We start from the raw sequence: 26572 nt of genomic DNA, 5'->3' as shown, positions 1-26572 counted from the left end.
GTAGCTTCCTTGCTTCTCAGAGCTGGAAAAATGCCATTCCAGTAACGCTTGCCTGGTTGTCACAGATTAGTGGGTCCGTGACTAGAAATGTCTCACATTTGTGGGAGACCAGAGACACCATATACACACAGTATTCTTACCATCTGTACAACAAAATGTTTGTCTTGGATTACTTTGGGGAGTAACTTTTGGGTCATGGGTGTTGCATCATCTATGCCCCCTCCAGGGCATCCATGCCCTCACCTCTTGCATCCATGGTAAAGATTTATTCTAAGCCTATAAAGTTGCCTCCTGATTCTTCTATATATTTACTATTGGAATAAATATGTTAATGGTGATCCTACATGTCAACGGCCAAATGACAGATCTCTTGAATTGGAAAAATTTCTACATTTGAATTTTTTTTTTTTTTTTTCAGAAAGCTCTGGTTCCAAGCAGCTGCCTTACTGGTATTTACGGGAGTATCAAATCGAAAGGAAAACATGAAAAAGTATAGCAGATAACCTTAGAGAATCCCTTAATAAAATTAAAGAACCAAAGTCAGCTTTATTTTTTTTAAAGATTTTTATTTATTCATGAGAGACAGACATAGGCAGAGGGAGAAGGAGACTTCCCATAGAGAACCCGATGTGGGATTTGATTCCAGGACCACGACCCAAGCCGAAGGCAGATGCTCAACCGCTGAGCCACCCAGGTGTCCCCCAAAGTCAGCTTTAAAACAAGAACTAGAAACCAAATCTAACATAAATTCTCCTTCTTATACTCCTCTTTTATCCCCCAATCCCTATCACTGATCTTCAAGAAGATCTTTGGGATCTCTGGGCCCATGGTCCAGACTCTTCCCCTCAAAACTCAGTGCCACCCCTTAGTCAATTCCCTTAAGTCCTAGAATTCCAACAACCAGCTTTCTATCTTAACTTCCCTTTCTTTGCAAGATTTACAGAAAGCGCGTTGCCTTAGCTCTAAGCCTGGGGAAAACAGGTTATTTGAATAACCTGCTGAACCTCAGGAAGTAAATCTAGTGGGAACACCTGAGAAGTCCCATAAAATTCATTTCGCTGTCCCTTATAATTCCTCATATTTTCCAGGGCTTTGTAATCAAGCTCTGCCAGCATTCCTATGCAACGTCTACGGATGTATCTTGGACGTCCACTGCAAAGAATGCATGTCCCCTGGACCGTGACAGATCTTTTAAATTGTAAACCTCCTTTACCTCTGTTCTTAGAGAATCCTAGCAAATTTGGAGCGGAATTACAAAGACTAGGAACCATCCACAACCTCCCCTCACTCACAGAGATCTTGACTGGCTACTAAGGAGAGTTCTTCCCTCCTGTGATTACAAGGTGGTCATCAGGCAGGCCAGATGGCTCCCTGGAGAAAAGTCCTCTCACAAGGTCAACACATGGCCAGAGTGTCTCCCCAGCTCTGTATGAATGACCAGGAGATGGCTCAGCTAGAGGCTGGTATTCAAGGGTTAATAGGGCAATACTGGAGGACTTTTCTCCCCAAATAAATTGGCCTAAGGTTGAAATATGCACTCAGAAAGGAGGGGGACACCAAAAAGCCTTCGTTGAACATTTTATACAAACTTTTCAAAGGCACAATGTATTAATCCCAGAAGCTTTAGAACACAGAAATCTAACCTCTGCTTTAACAGGAAATTGCCTCCCAATATTAAAAAAGCAAATCCATGATAATGTGGTCAGTTGGACGCGGCAACTGTGAAGTGTAAGAACGGAGGCCCCCACTCAATTCTTCGAAAAGAGTTTGCAGGAAAGCAAGGAATCAAAAGCAATACTTCTTGCTTTGCAACTTGCATCTTTGGAAAGGCGAAGCGTAACGCTGAAAATAGCTCAAAGCCCACTCAGAAATCTCCCTATTTGCCTCTAAACGATTGCAGATATTGCAGGAAACAAAAGCACATATTGGAAGAGAAACTGACCTGCACTTAAAAAAGAGGCCTAAATAAGCAATTCTCTGAAACCCCACAACCCTCAGAAAATTCCTTTCTCCTGAGGGACAATCCCCCTTAACTGACAGGGTCAGCCGATCCTCAGTAGACTCCCAGATCTACCATAAAACTTAAAATAGAGGAACAGGAACTGCATCTCTTCATTGACACTGGTGTGACTTTCTCTACCATCTGCTCAGAAGATTTACCTCCATTTATCACCTCTGATGCTGTTCAGGCTGTCAGAGTCTCAGGGCAACCTATTTTATTGCCCTATCTCAGCCCACCCCAGAACCCCTTTAGGCCCTTTACACACTCATCATGCCTCTCTGGTTTCCAGTTGTTCACCAGCAAACTTTCTTGGGAAAGGATTATATCACTTTAATGCCAGAGAGGCCTTTTTGTTTCTTTACCCTTAGACCAAATCCCATTTCCTACTTTCTTTACTGGAAACTCCTCTTAATCTAAATTCCTCAGAAGAGGATGAATCTTTAAAAGATGCCCAATTTGTCTTTGGGCTACACATGCAAATGAAGTTGAGCTAGCAAGCGCAGAGCCTATGTTCATTTCTCAGAAAAGGAATAAACCGTTTCCATTAGTAGCTCAAAATCATCTCTCCAGAAACCAGGGCAAGGAATTAACCCTATAATAGGCCCTCTCTTTGTTTTTTCTTTTAAGATTTATTTGAGAGTGTATGTGTGCATGTGCATGAGGTGGGGGGGGCAGAGGGAGAGAGAATCTCAAGCAGAGTCCATGCTGAGCATGGAGCCTGACATGGGATTTGATCCCATGACCTCTGAGACCATAAAATCAAAAGCTTAAATGCCACCCAGGCATAACAGGCCCTCTCTTAAACAGGATAACCTTGTCTTTATTACCCTACCCTATAACACCTCAATCTTGTCAGTAAAGAAAGAAGGCAAACTTTGACTTAGAGGGAAACCAAATTTATTGATTTGTATAGGACTTAAGGGACAAACTCTTTTTTCTTTTTTTCAAGATTTATTTATTTATTCAGGAGAGACACACAGAGAGAGAGGCAGAGACACAGGCAGAGGGAGAGGCAGTCTCCAAGCCACCCAGGGATCCCCAAGGGACATAAACCTTTTGATTCCTTGGCACCCTATAGTCAAATCCAGCTGTTATTCTTACCTAGAGTCCTGTTGATGCAGCCTGGTTTCAGTAATTGACCCTTTCTCAGCTTTCTTTTCAATCCCACCAGACTCCCAATTTCTTTATGCATTTCCTTAAAGGGAGACAATTGCCATGGACTCACACAGTTCACAAGGCTACTATGAGTAGCTTATCCAAGCTTCCACCCTAGTGTGATATGTTGATGACCTTTTACTCTGTAATCAAACCGAGTGGGGAGCTTTTATAACTCCCTCATTCTCTTAAAGGCCATAAAACCTCTAAATCTAAACATCAGCGGGTACATAACAACTTTATCTACTTAGAACATGAGATAGCTCAGGGTATTCAAAAGCTCACTCCAGGGATCCCTGGGTGGCTCCGCGGTTTAGTGCTTGCCTTCAGCCCAGGGTGTGATCCTGGAGTCCAGGGATGGAGTTCCGCATCAGACTCCCTGCATGGAGCCTGCTTCTCCCTCTGCCTGTCTTTCTCTCTCTCTCTCTCTCTCTCTCTCTGTCTCTCATGAATAAATAAATAAAATCTTAAAAAGAAAGCTCACTCCAAAATGCTTTGAATCAATTTTGTCCAGCCCTCTTCCCAAAATCGTTAAGTCAATTTTTAGGGACAGCTGGTTACTGCCACCAACGGATTCCCAATTTTGCAGTTTTTGTTAGACCTTTGTGCGCTCGTTTCTCAGGTATCATCCCAGAGCCTATTTTCTGGTCCTCAGAGGCATTAACCTCTTTTGAAGTCTTAAAATGACCTCTGTCCACACTCCTGGCTTACCTAATTTTGCTAAGCTTTTCCATCCATACTGCCATGAAAATAATGGCTTTGCTGCAGGCATTCTAGGACAACCTTTGCCTCTCTTGTACGGCTGATAGCATACTTCTCATGCCAATTAGACCCTGTGGCATCAGGTGTGCCCCCATGCCTAGGTGCAGCTGCCACCTTGGTGGACAAAGCCAGTATCCTTACATTAGGCTCCTCTGTTCACTTGTGCGTTCCCCATGCTGTCTCTGCTCTCTTTCAAGTTCATAAGACACAACATGTCTCTACACAATGACAGACCACTCACACATAAGCTCTTCTGACTAACTCATCATCTTCCATCATTGAAAAACTTTAAATCCAGCTACCTTACTACCCCTCTGATAATGGAGAGCCCCACTCTATTCCCCCCAATTGCCTTACAACTGTAAGTATGATCTCAAAACCACAGAGGCTGTCTCAGACATCCCCCTAGACAATCCAGACTTAATTCTATTTTGTGATTGCTCCTGTAAACAAAATTTCCAGGGAAACATAATAATGGGTTGTGCCATAATTTCCCCACACAAAACAATGAAGGCATATTCTCAGCTCACTATAGAACAGCCCTAATGGCTGAACTCATAGCTCTTAAGCGTACAGCTTACACACTGGTGGAAGGAGAAAACTGCTATTTATTTACACAGATTCTGGAGTCCACCATGCTGTTGGCACAATTTGGAAATCTCTCAACAAGTTGGTCGTAGATCAAACATCCACTGATGCCAGTTTACCAAATATTTACTAATCAGTCTGACTGCTATGTCAACATCTAGATAATGCAAAAAACCACCCTTAACTGGTCTTTGTTCTTGCTGATGTAAACACCTGATGGACCGAGCCTGGGAGATGGGTAAAGGACAGGGTGTGATACCCATGATATCCAAGAAAGCCGCTCTGCCTTTTTCCCTGATGAGTAATGTGGGTCCCAGAAAATCTCTACGGCAGCTCAAGGATTATCCCTTGACAGAGCAAAAACAATAGCTGAAGATTTTTTCCTTTACACCAAAAACAGACATGCCACTGGACTTCTCCAGGGTGATGTACCGAGCTTGTATCATAGCCAAACTCTGGTTTGATGCGGAAAATGGCATTTTCAAACTTTGTAAGGAGATTAAAAAGGACTCTAACAAAACAGTTTGCCAAATCACCCAATGGTTTACATGTCAGCCTTGTACAGTAGATGGCAAGGTGCCCCTCTTATTAGGCTGCCCAATACCATAAACTATATTTGGGTAGATCGAAACTGCAGATTTCCTTGGGTGGGTGACAAAAGTAAGCGCTACAGCTGACAGAACCAAACTACAGACCTCCATTAGCTATTTTACAACCTGTTCTGCCCTCATAGACTGATGAAAAATACAGATGTGCGGACGTTAACATTATCAACAACAAAGGTCATGGAACCTTCCAGTATTTAAAAATTATAGGTTTCAGCCTAACCTTGTCTGTAAATCATACGCACCTTTTTATGTGGCAACAAAGTGTGTAAAGGATTCCCACCTAAATGTTCAGGACAATGTGGACTGGCTCCTGGCTCCCCCTGTCACTCAACATTCTACCCCAAATGCCAAATTACAAACTTGGGCTCCTTTGTTCATGAAATCATGCCATGAAAATATGCCGGGTGAAAAATCATAGAAATTCTGCTGGTACATCCTAAGTTCACCTTCATTTCAGCATTTAGGGTTTTTATTTCCAAATCTTGGAGATTATAAATTGGAAGAGGCAATCCTCAATCTCTATCTGTAGTGGACTAAGAGTTCGATGCCACTATGTGAACTCTGAAAATGCACCAGTCAGAAGTTAACAGCTTAGCCTCTATGGGCTTCTGAAATCGTCAGGTCCTATGTACAGTGTCAGTGCAGAGGAGGAGCCTGCATAGCCACTGGGGAACAATGTTGCTTTTGCGCAAACCAAATAGGATAAGTAATGCCTAACTTAAACATGTTAAAATATTTAATATTTTCAGCAGATAAATAAAGCACGGACATCTTGTTGGACTGATCTGTTTCTGGGGCTAACTCATTTCTCTCTCCACAATCACCAGATCAGCTTTTCATACGTGAAATTTCCAGGGAAGTTTCAGAGGGGACTGCAGGGCCCAGGGCAGGCCACCCTAAAATGAGCCACAAAGGCATATTGTTTACTTTGAATTCAAGCTACTTAAGAAACTGCTAGGGCTTCCTGTCTTGTTAATTGTCCCCATTCTCACTGGTGTGAGGTGGTATCTCCTTGTGGTTTTGATTTGTATCTCCCTGATGGCAAGTGCTGTGGAGCATTTTCTCATGTGTTTGTGGCCATGTCTATGTCTTCTTTGGTGAAACTTCTGTTCATGTCTTTTGCCCATTTATGATTGGATTGTTTCTTTCTTTGCTGTTGAGTTTAATAAGTCCTTTATAGATCTTGGAAACTAGCCCTTTATCTGCTACGTCATTTGCAAATATCTTCTCCCATTCTGTAGGCTGTTTTGTTGACTGTTTCTTTTGCTGTGCAGAAGCTTTTTATCTTGACTAAGTCCTAATAGTTCATTTTTGCTTTTGTTTCCCTAGCCTTCATAGATGTATCTTGCAAGAAGTTACTGTGGCCGAGTTCAAAAAGGGTGTTGCCTGTGTTCTCCTCTAGGATTTTGATGGAATCTTGTCTCACATTTAGTTCTTTCATCCATTTTGGGTTTCTCTTTGTGTCTGGTGCAAGAGAGTGGTCTAGTTTCATTCTTCTGCACGTGGCTGTCCAATTTTCCCAGCAACCTTTATTGAAGAGACTGTCCTTTTTCCTGGAGAGGATGTGGAGAAAGGGGAACCCTCTTGCACTGTTGGTGGGAATGTGAACTGGTGCAGCCACTCTGGAAAACTGTGTGGAGGTTCCTCAAAGAGTTAACAATAGATCTGTCCTACGACCCAGCAATTGCACTGCTGGGGATTTACCCCAAAGATACAGATGCAGGGAAATGCTGGAACACCTGCACCCCGATGTTTCTAGCAGCCATGTCCACAATAGCCAAACTGTGGAAGGAGCCTCGGTGTCCATCGACAGATGAATGGATAAAGAAGATGTGGTTTATGTATACAATGGAATATTCCTCAGCCATTAGAAATGACAAATACCCACCATTTGCTTCGACGTGGATGGAACTGGAGGGTATTATGCTGAGTGAAATAAGTCAATCGGAGAAGGACAAACAGTGTATGTTCTCATTCATTTGGGGAATATGAATAATAGTGAAAGGGAATATAAGGGAAGGGAGAGAAAATGAGTGGAAAATATCAGAGGGAGATAAAACATGAGAGACCCCTAACTCTGGGAAACGAACAAGGGGTAGTGGAAGGGGAGGTGGGCGTGGGGTTGGGGTGACTGGTACTGAGGGGGGCACTTGATGGGATGAGCACTGGGTGTTATGCTATATGTTGGCAAACTGAACTCCAATTAAAAAAAAAAAAAAAAAAAAAAGAAGAAACAGCCGGGGCAAGGACAGATCTTCCCTGTCCCCCCTGAAGGCAGGAAGCAAATCTTCCACATGAAAGGTAGCTTCCCTATACTAAGAAGTAAAAAGACGTCCCTATCACCAGAGATAGAGACTTTAAAACAGTAGAAACAAATCTTGTTTTTACTAATCTAAACCTCAGCCCAAATTCTTAGAATTCCTTACTAATTAAAGCTCTGGAACATGTTTTCTTTATCCTGTCAACTCCTCACAAATTTATTGTCTCTGAAATGTGTAAAACCTGCCTGCCTTGGTCATTTCTTGGGGTGTCAAGTTCATTAGTGGGTCTCCATATGCTCATAATAAATCTTGGGTTTTTCTCCTATTAATCTGTCCCCTGTCAAATTAATTCCTAAACCAGCTGGAAAAATCTGATAGGGAAGGGCATTTTTTTTCCTTTCCCTACAACTGCTTCCTCTAAGATATCTTTACCACAATCTTAACAACCATCATGTTAAGAGACACCTGGCGGGGGGGGGGGGGGGGGGGAATCTAATGTTCTCTCCAGCTTCTGGACACTAAGCCTTTGACCAAAAAGCAAAATGTTGATACCATTTTTTTAATGTATTTTCATATTATTCTCTGGATATTGGGTGGAAGTTTGGTGAATATACTTTGGAGAAAAGAAAAAACATTTTATTAAACAGTTGGATTGGGGGGCACCTATGTGACTCAGTCAGTTGGGCTGACTGACCAAACTGGCTCTTGGTTTCAGAGCAGGTCATGATCTCAGGGTCATGGGATCCAGCCCCCTGTGTGGCTCAGCATGCAGTCAGCTTGTTCCTCTCCCTTTGCTCCATGACCACCTCCCACCCCCCACAACTCGTGTTTTTTTTTTATTTTTTTATTTTTTATTTTTTTATGAAAGACACACAGAGAGAAGCAGGCTCCATGAAGGGAGCCTGATGTGGGACTGGATCCCAGGTCTCCAGGATCATGCCCTGAACTGAAAGCAGGCGCTTAACTGCTGAGCCACCCAGATGTCTCAATAAATAAAATCTTAAAAAATAAAAACAACAGTTGGACTGATTTCTGGGAGAACGAAGTTGCTAAAATAAATCTCAAGGTGTTTGCTGGGCCTTTGTGCTTCCACAGAAGTCACTATTCAGCTGAGCACCTCCACATGCTCAAGTGGAAAGCAGCAGAGTTGCAAACGGGTTGAGAGAGCTGAATATATTATGATGATAGTTAAGATTTTGGAGCTCAGGAAGTAATCTAGAAGGAAGGAGGAGGAACGCAACCAAACAGGAGGTTGGAGCAGAGTTGTAGAAATGGTTGAGAGACGATTTTAAGGATGGCTAATATTTCATTTTAAATGGTCTTTCCCCAAAACCTTTGGTAAAGTTGGCTTTAGGCCAAGCATGTATGAGTGATTCTGATAAAGCCTCATCCTTATTAGGATAAGGAAATGATGTCAAAAACAGCAACGATGATGAAAAAATAGATGCTGTTAATCGAGGGTCTAGAAGGTCCTGGGCATTGTGCCCAGATATAGCTATACCATGTATATCACAGTCACCCAGGGAGACAGTCCCCCTTTATAGATAAGGAGGCTGAAGCTCAGGTTAAGTAACTCCCTCAACACTACAGAGCGAGTACATGGCAGAGCCAGGATTTGAAACCAGGAGCAAGGCTCTATTCATTCCTGCTTTCCTACGATTCTCCCTGCAGCATCATTAACTGTCCTCTACACGACTGACAAGGACCCTTTGGGACTCTAATGCTGCCAGCTTGTAGTCAAATGACTATATAACCATCCAAAGTTTTTCCATGTGTGAGTCAGATCCGCTTTCCTATAGTTTCTGTCCCTAAGACTTCCATCAGCTGTCTGAGCCACTCGGAACAAATCTAATCCGTTCATGGAGCAGGTGCTCTAATATTTTGAAGATATGGTGTAAAATTCTTCTCCTACGTCTGACCCTATAGTATATGCTTTCTAAGTGCAGACGTATCTGAATATGGGATCCTATCTGAATTGCATATGGCTTTATTCCCAGCCATCCAGAACATTACCTGGTACCTACAGTCGGCATTTAGCAAACATTCACAGAAGGGATGAAGAAAAGCCAGATTTGGAGGGCACAGCATGCCTGGTGGAACAGCAAACATATAATACAGATACCACCCTTACTTTCTCTACACATCTCCTGGTCTTATGTTCATCCTGCTTCCTCTAAGATATTTTCACCAAAGTTGTAACAACAACCAAGGTAACAGATACCTGAAAAACCTGTTAGAGGCACCACTTTCAGAAACTATGTTCAGGTGCTGTTGTCAACCCATCCCCTCAACTACCTACACCTGTTTCCAGGTGGGGACTCTTCTCCTTCAGGCTACACTTGTGGGACTAAGACACCCTTAAAAAAAAAAAGAGAGAGAGAGAGAGAGACTATCATCTCCTTTACATATATCATATCTTTATACGACCCAAGACCTGACCACCACGGAGAAATGAATTATTCTAGACCAGTAACTGCTGGTGATACACATGTATACATATTTTGCTGATAAACTACCCATGAAAAGGTTATCTTGTTGCATCTAAGACATGCCAAGGCACTGGGGATGGACAGATGGGGAAGTCTCTGTGGAAAGAAGAGACAGCAGTGGTGATTTTCAGCACAGACGGCTGCCTTTGCAGCTGCAGGGAATTTCACCACTATAAGAAATTGCCGGGGATCCCTGGGTGGCTCAGTGGTTTAGCGCCTGCCTTAGGCCCAGGGCGTGATCCTGGAGTCTCCATATCAAGTCCCACCTCAGGCTCCCTGCATGGAGCCTGCTTCTCCCTCTGCCTGTCTCTGCTTCTGTCTCATGAATAAATAAATACAATCTTTAAAAAAAATTGTCTAGTCTTGCAATTCCCTCCTGACTTCCAATAGTTGGACTCAATGATTTTTTCTACTTTACAACGGATCAAAAGCGATACCCGCTCAGTGTGAATCATACCTTGAATTCTGGTCTTTTCCTAAGCGAGCTGAAGCGTGGCACGCTACTCTGCAGCAGCTGCAACTCCAGCCCAGCCCTACAATCACCAGGGTAAACAACCCAGGTACCAGCACTCCGTGTTTCACCTTCAGCACAGTACTTCCATGAAGCCCGTGTTATTATAAAATGGGCTTTGTGTTTTGACGATTTTGCCCAACCGCAGGCGAATGGGAGGAAGCGCTCTGAGCACGCTTAAGGTTGGCTGCACTAAGTACGCCATGCCGCTGGACAGTGAAGGGCATTACATGCATTTTCAACTTACCATATCCAGAGATGCCCCGTCCTAAATCGAGGAAACCGGAGAAGAGGAAGGAGGGAACAGCCAAACCGTGGGGCTGCCAAGACAGTTAAAGAGAAAGTCGATCAAGGGGCGGGGCCCCGGGGCGCGCGGCTGAGTGCCCGGGGCGCCCGCGCCGAGAGCCGCAGGTCTGGGTCTGCAGTCGCCGCGGGCAGTTGGGGCGACGCCCCCCGGTGCCGGTGCCCCTGCTGGGCAAGGGTCAGATCCTGCAGCCCTCCGGGGGCGGCGTCTTCCCCCGTGACCTCGGGGCTCGCCTCGCCGCGGAGTTTCCGGAAGGCCCCGGACTCGCAGCCGCACGGGCGCGGGAGGCTGGGGAGGCACGGAGCGCGCGGGCGGGGGCGCACCTGCGGGCCCCGCCACCCCCGCCCCCGCCCCCGCCCCCGCGCGCGGGCCGCACTCCCGCCCCGGCCCCGGCCCTCCCCCCCGCCCGCGCGCTCCCGCCCCTGCCCCGCCTCCCGCTCCGGGTCCCGCCCAGCGGCGCAGGGGGCCGGGCTCCGGCGAGGGGGGCGGCGGCCGCGGCGGTGACAGCCGCTCCCCGCCCCCGAGGGTCGCCACGTCCCTCACGTAGCGCCGGGCCGAGGCGCGGAGCGGCGACCTGGCGGCCCGGCCCGGCTCCTCCGGCGGGGCTCGGCATGCGGCGGGCGCGGCTGCTGCTGCGCGGGGCCGCCTGCGCCCGCTCGGGCTCCGGGCTCCGGGCGGCCAGCCCCGGCGGCGGCCGCAGCCTCGCCTCGGACTCGGGCTCCGGGCCGGCGCCCGACAGCGGCGTTCCGGGCCAGGTGGACTTCTACGCGCGCTTCTCGCCGTCGCCGCTTTCCATGAAGCAGTTCCTGGACTTCGGTGAGTGCGGCCCGGGCCTCGGGCCTTTGTGCGCGGCCCTGCGCGGGCCACCGCGGCCCCTGCCCCGGCCCGGCCCTGCGCGCGCCCGCCCCCGTCCAGCCCGCGCACCCGCGTCCCTAACCTCCCCCGCCCACACACCCCCGCGCACCCGCGTCCCTAACCTCCCCCTCCCGCACCCCCCGCGCACCCCCTCCCTAACGTCCCCCCGCGCACCCCCCTCCCTAACGTCCCCCCGCGCACCCCCTCCCTAACGTCCCCCCTCCCACCCCCCCCCGCTCACCCCCTCCCTAACGACCCCCCTCCCTAACCGCCCCCCTCCCTAACCGCCCCCCTCCCTAACCTCCCCCCTCCCTAACGTCTCCCCCCCCCCACCACCCGGTGCTTCCTTCCTCCCCTGCGGGCAGATCCTCGCGCTCGAGGCGGGGGGGGCCCGAGGAGCCCCCGGGGGCGTGAGCCTCCTTACCGCGTAACGTCGCAAAACCAACCCGAGGGCCGCGGGCGCGGGGACCTCCCGCCCCCCAGCGCACGTGTGCGGGTCGCGCCCCCCGCCGGGCCCCTCCCGAAGCGCCGAGCTGCGGCCGGGAGCTGCCGTGTGCGCACCTCCCGGAGTCGCGTTCCTCCGACTCTCCAGACTGCTGATAAACGATTGCGTAAGACCTCCGTGATGAGAGGGGAGGCAGGTTATAACTGGCCCGAGCGTTTCCCAGAATGTTTTCCTTGCCACTTGCTTAATAGTGTTTGCATCCGCGCCACATTCGTTTCATCATCAGCAAGTAAGTCTCCAGCACACGCAGAAAGCGCGTGAGCACAAGCGCTGTGGGGATTGCCACACTTCTTTCTGCAGAAGCGACTGTCCACTTTTCCTCTTCCTCGGCTGGACGCTTCCTGATTTTCTCTAGAAAGGATGCAACAGATTGCAGAGAAATGGCAAAGTTAGACTTTTAACTTTGACTTCTCATGTGAGGGTGCTGAGCGGGGAAAGGGAAAACCAGTAAACCAGGAAGGTCATAAAATATCAGTAGCAAGACTTATCTTCTGCATTGCGAGTACTGTTAAGTCAGTAATGGGTCATTGGTGGGCTCAAAAGATACCAGCATAGCTGGCAGCTTTATCTTAAAATTATGGTGCACAGGGGCAAGAATTTTTTTGGCGCAAAGCCCTCTCGGTTTTTTTGTATTTACTTTAAAATGACTATAGTTTGATGAAGGGGTGAATTTGGCCTTGTTCACAGTATGCCATTAAACTTTCACAAGAGAATGTTTTCCTCTCATTCCATTATTCCTCCTATGGACAGTCTGGTTTTCTCTAAGGTTGTCTCTTGTTAAAACAGCAAGATTAAATTCTCAGGTTTAAAATGCACTGCTGAAATAACATGACTTTTTTGTTCAACTTTAAATGGGACTGCTTGCCAAAGGCTATTCTACAACTGCTCTGTTTAGCGTCTTGATAGGAGTGAAAGAAGAGCAGGCTGCTTTCCAGGAATCAGACAATTGAATGGGGGGCGGGGGGGGGTGTGGGGGGGGAGGGGAGGGAGGCGGAATGCAGGGCTTTGAAGCTTGAAGATGGTCGCTGCACAGGCCCTGGTATTTTTTGTTTTCTATTGCCTGAAAGCCCTCCTCTACACCGAGTCTTGCTTATTGTGGTTCCCATGCATATGACAGAATTTCTCTTTATCTTAGGTATTCATTTCTTTAAAAACCCAGAGTTAGGAAACAGATTTTCTAAATAGTAGCAGCAACTGGTTACATAGGATAGGCTTTGGCAGGTCCTACTGTTATTTAGACTCCACACCTTGCTCGGACTTGCTCAGGTTGCCTTGTGTCTAAGATGATCCCAGTAAGGGTGCAAGTGATGGAGACAGGGAAAGTATCTTTATCAGTCTACAAAGCAATTCCTTCAGGAATTAGAAGGCCATTTAGGACGCCTCACAACCCTCCAGAGGGTTATCTTGTCCCTTGCCTCCTCTTCCTTTCCCTGGCATCATGGTGATGCTGGCACTCTGACACTGCCCAGTAGCTCCCTCTGTTTCTCCCCGCCTCTTGGCTTCTACTGCCTTATGGCCTCTACTTACTGCTGTTCGCACCGTATTTGGTTTTAGGATCTATGAACGCTTGTGAAAAGACCTCATTTATGTTTCTGCGACAAGAGCTACCTGTTAGATTGGCAAATATAATGAAAGAAATAAGTCTTCTTCCAGATAATCTTCTCAGGACTCCATCAGTTCAATTGGTACAAAGCTGGTAAGATTCCTATCTCGTGTTTGCAAATTCAGTGGATTTATAGACTCTACTTAAGGTGAAAGCAAATATTTTTTTTTTTACTCTTCCATGGAATTAAGCTTATGGTAGTAAGAGCATTTCTTCTTCTTTTGGGTATGTCTGGGCCTGTTCCCTGAATCCTGGACTCTACCACTCCTTGGCATTGAAAAAAAAATTCAGAACTGCACAGAAATAAACACACTAAATTTACAGTTTATGTTATTGAATCTGCAGGATGTTATGTTATAATAAATATCTACCATGTATTGATGGATAGGGATTTATATACATTACCTTTAATCCCTTCAACAACTCTGCCCATTAGGCACTATCACCATTTTACAGATGAGGAAACTGAGGCACCTACAGGTGTCTTGCCAAAGGCAGTACCGGGGAGCTGGGATTTAAGCTCCGATTTGTTTCTTTCTACTCTACCGTGCTACAGTCAGAATGATAAAATGTATTAAAGGGTGTGTATATGTATTTTTAACGAACCGAATTTATTTTATTTTATATTTATCAAACATGAAAGTTAAAATCTTTTTTCCACCATTTAAAAATAATTAGAAGTTAGTGGAGTCATATAAGAAACTATGATCTCTGTTCTAAAAAATGACAGTGGCAGTGCATACATATGCGGTCGCTTAAATACAGCCTTTTTTGTTAATGTTACTAATTTATTTTATTTCTTTAATGTTACTAATTTAAAAGTATTATACTCTTAAGCATTATCCATTTCAAACAAAAGAGTTTACCAGAATTGAGTCTTAAGTAGAAAAAAGATTAGCTGCAAGATTTTTCCCAGTTATGATTCATGGAGATCTTAGCGCTTTTTTGTGGTATCATAGCTTATAGGAGAAACTGATGAAACTTCAATTTTAAAAAAAAACAAGCGAAAGCAGTATGACTGCTATAATATGTGATAATGAGATGCTATCTAGTTCAAATACGGGACAACTATAAATGTGGTTTAAAGAAGAAACATTTGTTTAGGAACTATGATGGAATATAAAATGAGAACATATAATTTTCTATGGAAGCTTATTCTTGTTTTTTAAATTCTTCATTAAAAATAGAATATGCTGCATTTTGAAATCTGATCTGTGCCTAAAACGTTGTAGGTGCTCAATTATCTCTTGAATAAAGAGCATAGTTTTTCTTGCCAGTGAAGAGAAACGTATGGGTTAAAGCAAATACCAGAATCTTTGGAATGTTTTGGACTGCGGAGAGGCACGCTGCTTGTCAAGAACAGCTTTTCAAACCAACATATGGATTTACAGAGTTTTAAAACATTTTCATTGCCCCTGGATGCCTACTAAAGACAGTTGTAGATAAAGTGCCAACAGAGCAGCCAAAGCAGACCCTATATTATCGAAGGTCACTGAATAGTGAAGTGTTTTCAGCTCTGGCCCTATACTGCCATTGTGCTTGGCAGCATAACCTTGAGAAAGTCATTTGGCTTTCCTCATTTTGCTACTTCCTTAACAGGCCATTTGCCACCTTGACTCGTTAGGTAGATCAAAAACCTACATTTTCATGACTTTTGTTTTGCTTCAGCTCTGTTTAAAAGAACCATGTGGTAAATTATAGGCTTTTAACAAATATTTGTTGACTGGACATAAGCTATTAACCTGGAGAGTATGTGCTTCTAAAGGATAACCACTTTCAGCTCCAGCTGGTCATTGCCAATGCAGAAACACTGTCCAGATCAGCTGGTTTTGTGTACTTAAAGAAAAGCCACAAGTCTAGAGTGAAAAAACAAAACAAACAAAAACGCAGTTTTACTTAGGGACACCTGGGTGGCTCAGTGGTTGAGCATCTGCTTGGCTCGTGATCCCAGGGTTCTGGCATCAAGTCCCATATCAGGCTCCTCACAGGGAGCCTGCTTCTCCCTTTGCCTATGTCTCTGCCTCTCTCTGTCACCCATGAATAAATAAAATCTTTTTATTTTATTTTATTTTATTTTATTTTATTTTATTTTATTTTATTTTATTTTTTTTGAGAGATTTTGTTTGAGAGAGACAGAGATAGTGCAGAGATAGCAAGAGAAAGCATGAGAGAGGAGAGAGAAGCAGGTTCCCTGCGAGGGCTTGATCTCAGGACCCAAAGCCAAAGGCAGATGTTTAAACAACTGAGCCACCCAGGTGCCTCATACAAGTCTAGATTTTTAATTTAAAAATCTCCCAATTGAAAGACTGCAACTAATTAAAGATTTTTTAAAAACACTAAAGGCCTATAAGGAGTATGAGATTTTAACAATCAGATTTTAAGTTAGACCGAGGTGGATGGGCCTCCACATTTTACTGAAACTAAAACAAGTTAAATCATTTGCCCCAGATCACGTAGTTAATGGTAACAGACTCAGTTTTCGTGGCAGTCAGCAATTATACTGTATGGTGGTAAATTTAAGAAGCTGAAAAGCTATTTTAGAGTATAGAAGTATATAAAAGGAAGTAGGAAATCTTAAAATTCTTTTTTTTGAAAGAATTTATTTATTTGAGAGAGTGTACACCAACAAAGGCATGAGCAGAGGGAGAGGGAGAAGCAGATTCCTGGATAAGCAGAGAGCCTGATGTGGGGCTCCATCCCAGGACTCTGAGATCATGACCTGAGCTGAAGCAGCTGCTTAACAGACTGAGATACCCAGGTGCCCCAAAATCTTAAAATTCTTAAATCAGATTTAACCTATGTTTTTAGGAGAAAATGAAACTTCTGCTACTTTGTGCCAGGCACTTTGCTTAAATGTAAATGGGTCTAAAAATCCTACTTCAACCATAATTTGTAGCACTATTCTATATTAAAAGATACTAAAAATACCTTTTTATATTTTCACAATATTGAACTTTCAAAATATAAAAGAACAAATTTACCCTACTGATTTGCATTTTAGGTATATCCAGAGTCTTCAGGAACTTCTTGAATTTAAAGACAAAAGTGCTGAAGAGGCTAAAACTATTTATGAGTGAGTACAATATTTGGACCCTATTCTGAATACAATTTTTATATTCTTTAAATGTCATATGAAAAATATAAATGTATTGAGCTTAAACTTGCTATTGGGTTACTTTAGGGAAATTAACTTTCAGTTTCTCTCCACTCCAGAACATATAATAGTATACGTGTCTGTAGCAGCTCATACAGGTAAGGCAAATACTGTAAATCAGTAAATATAAGACATGACACAGTTCAAGTGCGATGATCAGTGGAAATCTAGATGTGGCCTCGGTGCCGTTTGGATAATAGGGGACCTGTGAGATCTTTCAACCTGGACAGCGCATTCCTCTTTGAGCTCCAGCCAATCCTTGCCAGTGCAGAAACACCATCTAGATTGTCTGATTTTTGTGTGTGTTTAAAGAAAAGCAGTAAGTTTAGCTTTTTAATTTTTTTTAAAGATTTTATTTAAATATTCATGAGAAACAGAGAGAGGCAGAGACCTAGGCAGAGGGAGAAGCAGGCTCCTTGTGGGGAGCCTGATGCAGGACTCTATCCCTGGACCCCAGGATCACAATCTGAGCCAAAGGCAGATGCTCAACTACTGAGCCACCCAGGTGCCCCAAGTTTAGATTTTTAATGTAAAATCTCCCAATTTTAAAGATTGCAGCAAATTAAATTTTTTTTTAAAAAGAATGAAGGCTTATAAAAACACATCTGTGGGTCTCACTTTATGACCTCTGGTCTGTAAAATAATGGAAGTAATATGACCAATTTAATAACAACCATACCAGCATTAATAAACCCAGGTAGTCTTCCCAGGCAGTTAATCTGCTTATTCCCATGAACATTGCTCAGAACTTGAAGACCACTTCTTTTGTTGTCCTCAGAGTTTATTACACTTTTTTCTTTTTGTTACTGTCTCTAAAGATGATGGCAACATTTCACTTTTTAAACATGTTTTGGTCTGAAAATAACATCAAGGATTTACTCTAAGCCTAGGTATGAAGCACACTGTGTATTTAATCTTTAAAACAATGCTATTGAATTAATACTGTCTGTGCACAGAAAGTTAAGAAACTTAAGGTAGCAATAAAATCAAATAGCCAGCTAGTAGTAGGATCAGGATTTGAACCCATGCCCTCTTACTTAAAAATAAACGTTATGCTACAGAACCTTCTGAAAATGGTTAGAGCAGAGTCTAAAAAATAAGGAAAGCAGTCAAGCAGAATAACAGTTTGGGGGGTTTTAAAAAGAGAGAAGTGAAATAAAAGGCTGACTAGAAATGATGAGTCGTTTGTTGTTTTTGAGGAGTTTTGTTGTTTGTATTTTGGATTAAGAGTTTGGTTTTGAAGCAGATTACAAACTAGGAATTCCAAAAATATTTTGAGCCATGATAGTATCATTGGAATAAGTTAATAGTGCTCAAGATGATGACTATGAATGGGAAAGCACTCATTCAGAAGTGTACATTCCCATGGGTATGTTACAAGGTAGATTTTGTTATTTCATGATTAAGGCTTCTTTTCTCTTTTATTTAGTTCTTTAAATTAACCATGCAGTAATATCTTCTAAATGACAGAAGTGGGAAGGCTGGGTGCCTTGAAAATTTTTAAAGCAACAGTCGGTTTTTCTTCTCTCCCATTTTTGAACTGATAGGATCAATGGAATTAGAATTTCTTTCACTTTTCTGTTCTCAATGGTTCTTTCTCTTTTGGAACCATAGGGAATAGTTCTAAAACAGGCAGGCTTTATTGGCTTATTCATCTTTATTCCTTACAGAGCATGTGTTCCCTAGAAGCAAGCATTCTGTCTTCTTGTAATGCTGAAGGTCCCTGGAAGAGTGTCCTCATAGGGAGTGCTCAGATGATCTTAGTTGATAATGGTTAAAAAAAAAAAAAAAACAAAACAAAAAACCTTAACACTGTTAGGATCATGTTTTGTGGCAGCCTCGCTTTTACGAGTTCCAAGAAAATAATTACGTTTCAAAAGTTTAATTTTGAAAGTTTTTGTACTGTCATATGTTACACATATTTATGATCTGAAATATATTTAAATAAGTGATGCTCTTTTTACTGAAATGAGGATTTCTTGCCTAGTATAAGTTAGTTAAACCTAGATTTTAGTATTAAATTCACTTGTCAAAATATTTGGCTGTTTTGACAAGATAGTTTTTTTTTTTTTTTTTTTTTTTTTTTTTTTTTTTTTTTTTTTTTTTAGCTTTACAGATACTGTGATTCGGATCAGGAATAGACACAACGATGTTATTCCCACGATGGCGCAGGGTGTGATTGAATACAAGGAGAGCTTCGGGGTGGATCCTGTCACCAGCCAGAATGTTCAGTACTTTTTGGATCGCTTCTACATGAGTCGCATTTCAATTAGAATGTTACTCAATCAGCACTGTAAGTCTCCAGAAGTCAAGAGAAGAAGCAAAATAAAGTGAATGTGTTGGCATATTTTAAATTTATTTAGGAAACTTCCTTTTAGTAAACATTTAATTTTACTTTTTTTGCCTATTGAGTACACAGACTGCCCTACAAATGGGGTATTTTTATGGAATGTAAAATGCTATGTTTATGTGTAAGGAAAATATCTGTTCTACTATTTGGTACCATTTGGAGAAATCATATTCAAATCTGGTAAATGGCAATAGAGAGTTTAGCTTATTTTTTTTGTTTTTTTTTATATTTATTTTTTTGATAGCTTTATTGTTTGGTGGAAAAGGCAAAGGAAGCCCAGCTCATCGAAAACACATTGGAAGCATAAATCCAAACTGCGATGTAGTTGAAGTTATTAAAGGTAAATAGTTATATTTCTCCTTTGAGGAAGGATACAAGAATCAATATAGCTGAGTGTTATTTCTTGCTATTAAAACAGTTATTTATATCCTGAGACAAAATGTTAGGAGCAAATATGTGTGGATTTGAGACTGATCTTATAATGTTATTGTACATTATGTGTAGGATGAATATTTTGTTGATATAATGCTTTTTTAAGGCAAAGTATAGTGATATGGGGTGTTGGTAACACTTCAAAAAGATTCAAGCTCCCCCCTCCCCCTTTCTAATACCCTGCGCTAGGAGCCATAATTCATAGTAGTTTGGTTTTCATCTTTCCATACTTTTTTTCTGTTATACCACATATACTCATGAACATATGTAATCGCTGGTCTCACATGGTTTGTTTTTGGAAGATGGGGGTACTGTATGTGTATTTTTCTACAAGTTTATAGCCATCATACCACAAGTTTATAGCCATTCAGTACACATGGATAAACCTCAGGTTTTTGAATGGCTTAATGGGTATATCAGAATGTATTCATCCATTCTTCTGTTGTTGCATACTTAGGTTGTTTTCATTTTTTTATTACGAACAAAACTTCAGTGAACATCTTTAGATAAGTGCTGACTTTGCTAATATTTTAGAAAGTAAGATTCCTAAAATTTAAAACATTGAAAATGCATTTAAAATTTTGATACCTCCAAAAAGATACCGAACAATGAATGAAAGTGTCTGTATCCTAAACTTTCAAACTACATGTTTGTTATGTGTATTGTAAGTAGTTTCTTCACCCTGCTGTTTTTACTTTTTTATGGTGTCTTTTTCTATATGGATTTTTTTTCTTATAATCATATCTGTCGCTTTTCCTTTATGGCTATTAGGTTTTGTCATGTCGTACTTAAGAAGACCTTCCCCAAACTAGATTATTAAAGTGTATTTTCTTCTATAATAGCTAAAATTTCATTTATCAGTACTATTTCCATCTTAATGCATGATATAGAAGTAAATTTATTTTAATGTTTTTTTTTGTTTTGATTCACACCAGATGGCTATGAAAATGCTAGGCGTCTGTGTGATTTGTATTATATTAACTCTCCTGAACTAGAACTTGAAGAATTAAATGGTAAGCCCGATGATGTCTTTTCCTCAATGAACAGTGTTGTGATTATCTGAGAAGGAATGATAAGAAGAATTAGATATGTCTTAATATAAAAGGGCATTTCATCAACTTCTTTATTGAATATGAAAGCTCAGGGAGAAAATCATGTTAAGAGAGTGTGTGTGTATGTGTGTGCGTGTGTGTAATTTAGTTGGATTCTGTCTGAAATGCATTTGACTTCTTCCCCATTTTGTTTATATCTAATTGATAATATTGATTCTTATTTTTGTTTCTGTGTTTGGTTAGTTACATTTGACTGTTACAGGCACTTCAATAATGTAGAGTTCACCCCTTAAGAATCGACTTCCTGAGTAATGAATCATTTTTTATTGTTAAGGAAGTAAAAAGACAGGAGGTGTGTAAGGAGGAAAGAAAGATGCTCATCTGCTGGAAAATCCATTTATCTCTGATGCTCTTTGCACCCTGACTAGGGCCTTTTGGACAAAAAAATTCAGATGTCTTGGAAGGAGATTGATAAGTCTCACTGTGTTTCAGAGGGGTGGGGTTGTTTGGTAGAGGGAAAAACAGTTACTAAGTTAAGGCGACCCTTTAAGAAGAATAAAATTAAATAGGCTTTTCCTAAGCTGTATTCTGGACCTTATAGTGAAAGCGCAATGGAAGAAGTTCCTCAGTTGAAAATAGAATTGCTTCGTGTTTTTCTAAAGCCATATTAACTCTTTTGTTTCATAACAATACCATTCAGTAGAGAATCACAATGCACAGATGATAGTTTAGGAACCTGAACTCTGAGCAGTTTCCAGGTGTCCCATCCATGTTTCCACGGGGCGGTTTATTCAGAGGAGAGTCCAATTTATTGGATCAATTAGAATTCTAAGGTATGGTGAGTCTTACTCCTTTGATCTACTAAAAGTTCTGTTTTACATACTACCTGCCCCCCCCCCCACTTCTGTCCCTGCCACTGCATCCCCAGCTGGGCTTCTAAATTTAATAAAATGTTTGAATTTAGAATTCATATCCCTTTATAAATTGATACTAGCTTAATTTAATTCAGATCTGTATACATAGAAATGCCTGAAATAAAACAAAAACATTCCACAGGGGTGAAACATTTTAAGCATTTTATAATTGCTTATTTAAAAATGACTTTAAAAAATAGTATATTTATGTGAGTTGGACCATGGAACATATAGACCTTAACACTTTCATTATGGAAAGTAAAATTCTGACCTTAAGGCTGAGTGTCCTTTAAAAAGACTCACTGTCACAGAGAAAATGGGAAGCTCGGTTGGCTAGACGGTTATGCAGGGTCACAAAAATGACTGCAAACTCATGTTGTCACCATCAGTTACAAATCTATGTGACTATGGGGTCAAACCCTAATACAGTGAAGAACTGGGGTGGCAGTTCTCCTCCAAATAATATTATCCTCCATAGTAAATGTTTTCTTTTCATCACTACACAATATATTCTTAAAAATGCTTTAAGTACATCTCTCTGTACTTTTATATTTTTCTCTTCTGCTCTATAGCAAAATCACCAGGACAGCCAATACAAGTGGTTTATGTACCATCCCATCTCTATCACATGGTGTTTGAACTTTTCAAGGTTTGTAAAATAGTATTACATAACCTTTATCAGTCCTTTCCCAAGGTTAGGGATCTGCTCTGAAAGTGAAGTACTCTACGGGTTTTCCTCAGTTTCATTAAAAGATGTCATTTCATGCTCAGTGTCATGTCACATTGCTGGAGATCTGCCTTTTGTCCACACTGATGGGCACTTCAGTGCAGTGGTAAGCTGCACACCTGGAAGTCCGATTGGGTCTGAATACTAGTTCTTTTTTTTTTTAATTTGTATTTTATTTATGATAGTCACAGAGAGAGAGAGAGAGGCAGAGACACAGGCAGAGGGAGAAGCAGGCTCCATGCACTGGGAGCCCGATGTGGGATTCGATCCTGGGTCTCCAGGATCGCGCCCTGGGCCAAAGGCAGGCGCCAAACCGCTGCGCCACCCAGGGATCCCTGAATACTAGTTCTGCCACTTAATCTGCATGTGACGTTGGGCAAATCAGCCAACCTTTATGAGGCTACATTTCTTTTTCTGTAGAGTCTAATACTCTCCAGGTTATTATGAAGGTGTCCAGTACAATGGCAGCTCAGTGTAGGTGCTCAATAAAGTTACATTTTTACAAAACAATACTTAGGAGAATGATTCTGAATTTTCCACCTTTAATAGAACAGAGTCCCACTATTATATGTTTGTGGGACTTTTTGAGAAAGTCATTTATATTGATTTACAGGGCTTTTGCTATTATATTTGCTCTTTACAAAGAAAATTTCAAAAACGAAAATTATGCTAGAAACATTGGGAGTACTTCCCCCCCCCCAATAACACACCTATGACACTTGCTGACAGAAAAGTGAGTGATGAGGAGTACAGGTCCCTGTGGCTGAAAATAACTACCCTAAATCAAGCCTATGTAATCTCTCTTACTTTAGTTACCATGTCTTCAGCCAGCAGCAAACTAGTAAAGAGCAAAGGTGGCTTTCAACGTCCTTATGAAAAAGAAAAATACGCTGAAACACAGAAAGTCTGACTGAATGTCTTAGAACAGAGAGAGTTCAAGAATGCTCTTTTCTAGGATAGCAAGAACATATCTAATGTCTGACAAAAATCTTTCTATCAAAGTGATTCAATAAATAAGCAATTGGCACTTAAAGCATTAAAATTCATTTTTCCTTGAAACTTCAGTTACTAAGGATGTTATTCCCCATGATGCTTAATATAAGAAATATTATCATATTATATAAGAGATTTTACATAATGTCATTAATAATGGCTTTTATCTGGAGCCTAATCTTAAATAGCCTTTGGTAGAGATGATAGCATCTTCTCCTTAGGGACACTCAGTTTTGATAGTAATAAAGTAATAAATGCAAAGAGTATAAAATATTACTAGGGCCACACACTCTTATTTCCAAATGCAGTCCCATTTTTGCCTTTTAACCGTATCTAGTTTTATCAATTTCTACTCCAATGCTACATGTCATGTTATCTTTTAGTGCTTATAATATGTTGGCATTGTACACTGTGTATCCTTTAGGCATTGATCAAGAGTTTTAAGATGTAAATATCCTTAGTTTCAAATTAGTGGTGAATTAGATTAGTTTCTATGTCATAATAAGGCCATTGCTGTGAATACTAAATGAAAAAATTGTTTTCCCCCTCAAAGTGATTTATGGCAATTAAAATGATTCTTAAAAATAAAGACAAAACTTTTTTCAAAAATGAGGTTTGCTTGTTATCTTCTAAATTATAAAAGTATTTGGATACAATTTCAGCTTCAATGTAAACCAGTTAAAGTGTTGAGATGTCTGGTTTTGGAAAATAGAATTTAGTTGAAATCTTTAAAGTGTCTCACAAGTCCTCCAAAATGGACAATAATTTTTAGAGTAATTCTTTAAATATAATTATAAGAATTATGATACTCTGGCATATTTCCAACAAATTAAACATTTTTAAATTTCAAATTGTGCATGTATATTGAAATTTATAATTAGTTTCTCTTTTTTAAAGTTGTATTTTGAGTGGAACCCTAATGTATTTCAGAATGCGATGAGAGCAACGATGGAACACCATGCTGACAAAGGCGTTTACCCTCCTATTCAAGTCCACATCACACTGGGTAATGAGGATTTGACTGTGAAGGTAAATGCTTTCTGGCTGTTTTGTTTTAATTGATGTACAGGCATGCACATAATTTTCTGAAGACATACTTAGGAGGAAGAAATCTTACCTCTAATAACTAATAAGCACATTCCTTCATTTATCTGGCAGATTATGGAAATTCTCCCCTGAGTCTGTTTCTATTCTGTTCCTTAATCCAGATGATTCAAGTAAAAGTAAATCCTGAAGACAGATAAATTTAACAGTAATCATGAATAGCCACTTTGATAAGTATACTTTAAAATATTGGGTGTTTACAGTCTTATGTAGATAGTACATACTTTTTCATTTTTAAACAATGTTTTTCAATCTACTTTTGTGTTTCATTTGCTTCTCATAAAACCTCTTAGGAGCACAAGTAATTTTACTGTTGATTTTTACAGATGTGGAAACTAAGACACAGTGATTAGCTCATAATTACACAGCAAATAAAGACCACAGAACATGAAATCAGGCTCCTTGACCCCAGGCCTTTTCCACTGCATTGTTCAGATAGTCAGATTTCTTGGAGTATGATGATTCTATTTTTTAAATAATCATTTTAAATTTTGTTTTAAAGTAATAAATGCAAAGAGTATAAAATCAAATACATTAGTTCCTGGCCTAATTTATGGGTCATTACTCAGTCTTTAGCTATTTTTTCTGGGATTTATTGGTGTATATATATTTTTAAGATTTTTATTTTATTTATTTGACAGAGATAACCAGAGAGCACAAGTGGGGGTAACAGCAGAGGGAGAGGGAGAAGCAGCCTCCCCTTGGAATAGGGAGCCCAATGCAGGGCTCAATCCCAGGACCCTAAGATCATGGCCTGAGCCAAAGGCAGCCACTTAACTGACTCAACCACCCAGGCATGCCCCTACTGGTATTTTTTTTAAGTAGCATTCTGATATCACTATTTCTGAAATATACAAATTGTTAACAGCAAATATTAGCTTTCTGTTAGGGTAGCTGAGGAATTAGCTCTTTTAGAGCACTTTCCCTCCCCAATGCAGCCTCAATTGCTATTTTCCTGGTATTTAGGTTCATACATGAAATTCTAGATTGAAAATAATCATCTTGCAGAATTTTGAAGGCATCTATTCTTCCTTATTTTAAAAGTGTGTAATTCAGTTAATCAGCCATCCAAAAAAAGAGAAAATTTTCTATTTTCAACGATGTGGATGGAGCTAGGGGGGATTATACTAAGCGAAATAAGTCAGAGAAAGACAAATACCATATGATTTCACTCATAAGTGGAATTTAAGAAACAAAACCAATAAACATATGTGACCTTTTACAGCTATAAATTTCCCTCTAAATACTGCTTTCTCTCTATCCTGTAAGTTTTTTTATGGTGTGTTTTCATTTTCGTTTATCTCAAAGTATTTTCTAATTTCTCTTGTGATTTCTCCTTTCACTCATTGTTTCTTTAGGAGTGTGTTAATTTGTATGTATTTGTTAATTCACACATTTTTTCTGTTATTTCTAATTTCTTTCCGTTGTGGCCAGAAAATATTGTTTGTATAATTTTCGTCCTTTTACATTTTTTGAGACTTGTTTTGTGGTTAACATATGGTCTGTGGAGAATGTTACATATCCTGGAGAATGTTTCATGTGTACTCGAGAAAAATGTATATTTTGTTGTTGGATAGAGTGTTCTCTAGATAGTACTTAGCCCTGGTTGGTTTATAGTGTTGTTCAGATCTTGTTTTCTTGTTGATCTTTTATCTTGTTGTCCTATCTGTTTTTGAAAGTGGGATATTAAAGTCTCCAACTATTATTGTGACTTGTCTATTTCTCCCTTCAATTCTCTCTGGTTTTGCTTCATATATTTTGGAACTCTGTTGTTAAAGTGTATGTATGTTTATGATTTTATGTCTTATCATGCTATATTGGCCTTTTATGACAAAATGTCCTTCTTTGTCTTGGTTAATGATTTTTGTCTTAAGGTTATTTTTTTCTGATATTTGTATAACCATCCCAGCTTTCTTTCAGTTTCTGTTTCTGTGTATCATTTTCCAAGATTTTGCTTTCTTTTTTTTTTTTTAAAGATTTTATTATTTTTAAAGTAATCTCTACACCTAACGTGGGGCTTAACTCACAAACCCAAGATCAAGAGTTGCACACTCTTCCAACTGAGCCAGCTAGGTGCCCCCACCCATGATTTTACTTTCAGCCTGTTTGTGTCTTCATTTGTTGTTTTTTTTTTTTTAAAGATTTTATTTATTCATGAGAGAAACAGAGAGAGAGAGAAGCAGAGACATAGGCAGAGGGAGAA

The 26572-nt window shown here is 41.0% G+C and overlaps 1 protein-coding gene across 2 annotated transcripts in view; it reads left to right on the top strand.

Moving 5' to 3' along the window:
- The first annotated feature begins 11147 nt into the window (after positions 1-11147).
- Positions 11148-26572, top strand: part of PDK1 (pyruvate dehydrogenase kinase 1) — a 29486-nt gene continuing 14061 nt past the window's right edge. Inside the window, exons 1-8 of one of the 2 annotated variants that reach the window (XM_055307837.1) lie at positions 11148-11496; positions 13595-13736; positions 16645-16716; positions 18906-19090; positions 19392-19487; positions 20515-20592; positions 22118-22194; positions 24196-24294. In XM_055307837.1, coding sequence (XP_055163812.1) covers positions 11292-11496; positions 13595-13736; positions 16645-16716; positions 18906-19090; positions 19392-19487; positions 20515-20592; positions 22118-22194; positions 24196-24294 — 954 coding nt within the window. In that variant the 5' untranslated portion in view covers positions 11148-11291. The remainder of the gene's footprint in view (positions 11497-13594; positions 13737-16644; positions 16717-18905; positions 19091-19391; positions 19488-20514; positions 20593-22117; positions 22195-24195; positions 24295-26572) is intronic. The other variant, XM_055307836.1, reaches the window with a different exon arrangement.

Source organism: Nyctereutes procyonoides, unplaced genomic scaffold (genome assembly GCF_905146905.1).
Source record: "Nyctereutes procyonoides isolate TBG_1078 unplaced genomic scaffold, NYPRO_anot_genome, whole genome shotgun sequence".
Taxonomy (NCBI): domain Eukaryota; kingdom Metazoa; phylum Chordata; class Mammalia; order Carnivora; family Canidae; genus Nyctereutes; species Nyctereutes procyonoides.
Note: the sequence above shows the minus strand (reverse complement) of the source record. Positions and strands in the feature narration are given on the sequence as shown.